Raw genomic sequence first — 1,739 nt, forward strand, 5'->3', positions numbered from 1 at the left:
CCGCCACGGTCATGATCGCTGCCTGCAAGCGGCTGGGCAAGTTTGACAGCCAGCGGCACGGCCGCGTCCTCCGCTGTCATCGGCGAGTTCCGGGCTCTCGCAGCGCGTCGCCCTTGGCCGCGGCGTCCGTGGGAACTAACATGGCGGTATCTTTTGTCTGCAGTACGGACGTCGTACTCAAAGTTTCAAACTGCAGGCGGCAGAGAAAGGCCAAACCGTCAACGGGACGGGATGGATAGCTGGCACAATCTGTTGGAGCGAGTGCTGATCCGTTGTATCATCAGTCTCCAATTTATTCGCAATTAATTTATCGGTACACGCTGAAAGTTGTTATCACAAATTCACAATACAGGCATACAGCATCAAGATTCACCACACCACTAGGCGGCAAGAGTGAAATTGAAGTTGCTGCAGGAAAGCCCAACCGCGTTGAGGAACAAGGTGAAGCCGAGCTGCCCGTTCTCCGCGTCGAGCACCAGCAGGCGGTTCTCCATCTGGAACCCACCGAGCACCACCTCCGGCGCCTGGCCGGCCGCCTTGACGAACCCGAGGCAGGCTGTGTTGGCGTTCACCAGGACCATGGAGTTGCCACCGAACACCGTGAAGTTGCTCCCGCCCTCGAGGGTCAGGTCTATCTGCGGCACGGCGACGCCGAGCCTCGTCGGCGGCAGCTTCTTCGCGTCGTAGCACAGCTCGAACGGCGCGACGGAGGGGACCCTCGTCATCCACGGGAAGTTGGGCCCGGACGCGGCCTGGTCGAACGCTTTCAGGAACGGGGCGTACACGTCGGGGCGGAGCGCTGTGTACGGGGTCGTCGAGCTCAGCCCGACGACGAGCGGCCCTGGCTTGCCGACTTGGTTTCGCTCCACGGCGATGTCGGTGGCGGAGACGAAGTACCCGGGGGATCCCTTGTACCCGTGGAGCGGAGCCGTGCCGGCCAGCATCGTCGTGAAGTCGCCCCGGTCCGGGAAGATCAAGGGACCCCCGCCGTAGATAATCACGCCGACGCTGTTGCCGCTGGTCGTCTTGCCGTCGCTCGGGAGGCAGAGCGCCAGCTTGTTGGCGACGCTCTGCGTGCGCGCGACTTGCGCGAGGAACGACTGGGTCGAGGGCGCGAGCCCCGCGACGCCGACGGCGCCCGCCGGCAGGTTCGGCTGCCGCGGCGCGCAGGAGGCCACGGCGGAGAAGGAGACCGGGAACAGCGGGTTCGCGCCGTTCGTGGCGTTCGCGGAGAGCGTCGTGACCGTCCCGTACCTGGAGGCGCACGTCGTCAGCGAGATGACCAGGCCGGAGAGGTCGAGCACGAGCGGGCGGCCGTCCTTAAGGGGAGCCGTGTAGAGGGAGGTGGCCGCGTCCTTGGTGACGGCCGAGACCAGGGGCTTGCCGCCGGTGGCCGCCGTGCATGGTGACAAGACCGAGATGCTGAGCGAGATGACGAGGAGGGGCTTTGGGCTCCACATTTCTGCCGGTTGTTAACGTTTGCGCAGCTTATATTAGGTGGTGTTGTGCTTGATAGGTACTGAACAACTCACTACGGGAAACCTCAAAGTCGCCGAGTGTATTATTACGGGCACTCGGCGAAGGACCCGTTTGCCGAGTGCATTCCTAGTAACACTCGGCAAAAATAATACACTCGGCGAAAACACGATTTGCCGAGTGCCACCAAAAAACCACTCGGCAAACTCCCACGGGGCACTCGGCAAACAAAACCCACTCGGCAAATACTTGAGCACGTGACT

The 1,739-nt window shown here is 62.4% G+C and overlaps 1 protein-coding gene across 1 annotated transcript; it reads right to left on the reverse strand.

The window, feature by feature from the left end:
- Positions 1-380: 380 nt before the first annotated feature.
- On the reverse strand, positions 381-1,460 carry LOC101771885 (basic 7S globulin). The gene has a single exon (XM_004966999.1). The coding sequence runs from the start codon at positions 1,458-1,460 to the stop codon at positions 381-383; it is 1,080 nt and encodes a 359-aa protein (XP_004967056.1).
- Positions 1,461-1,739: the final 279 nt, after the last annotated feature.

This window comes from Setaria italica, chromosome IV (assembly GCF_000263155.2).
Source record: "Setaria italica strain Yugu1 chromosome IV, Setaria_italica_v2.0, whole genome shotgun sequence".
In the NCBI taxonomy this organism is placed as follows: domain Eukaryota; kingdom Viridiplantae; phylum Streptophyta; class Magnoliopsida; order Poales; family Poaceae; genus Setaria; species Setaria italica.

Excerpts from the sequence above, each read along its gene's own strand:
- LOC101771885 (XM_004966999.1), bottom strand. The coding sequence starts at position 1,460 with ATGTGGAGCCCAAAGCCCCTCCTCGTCATCTCGCTCAGCATCTCGGTC.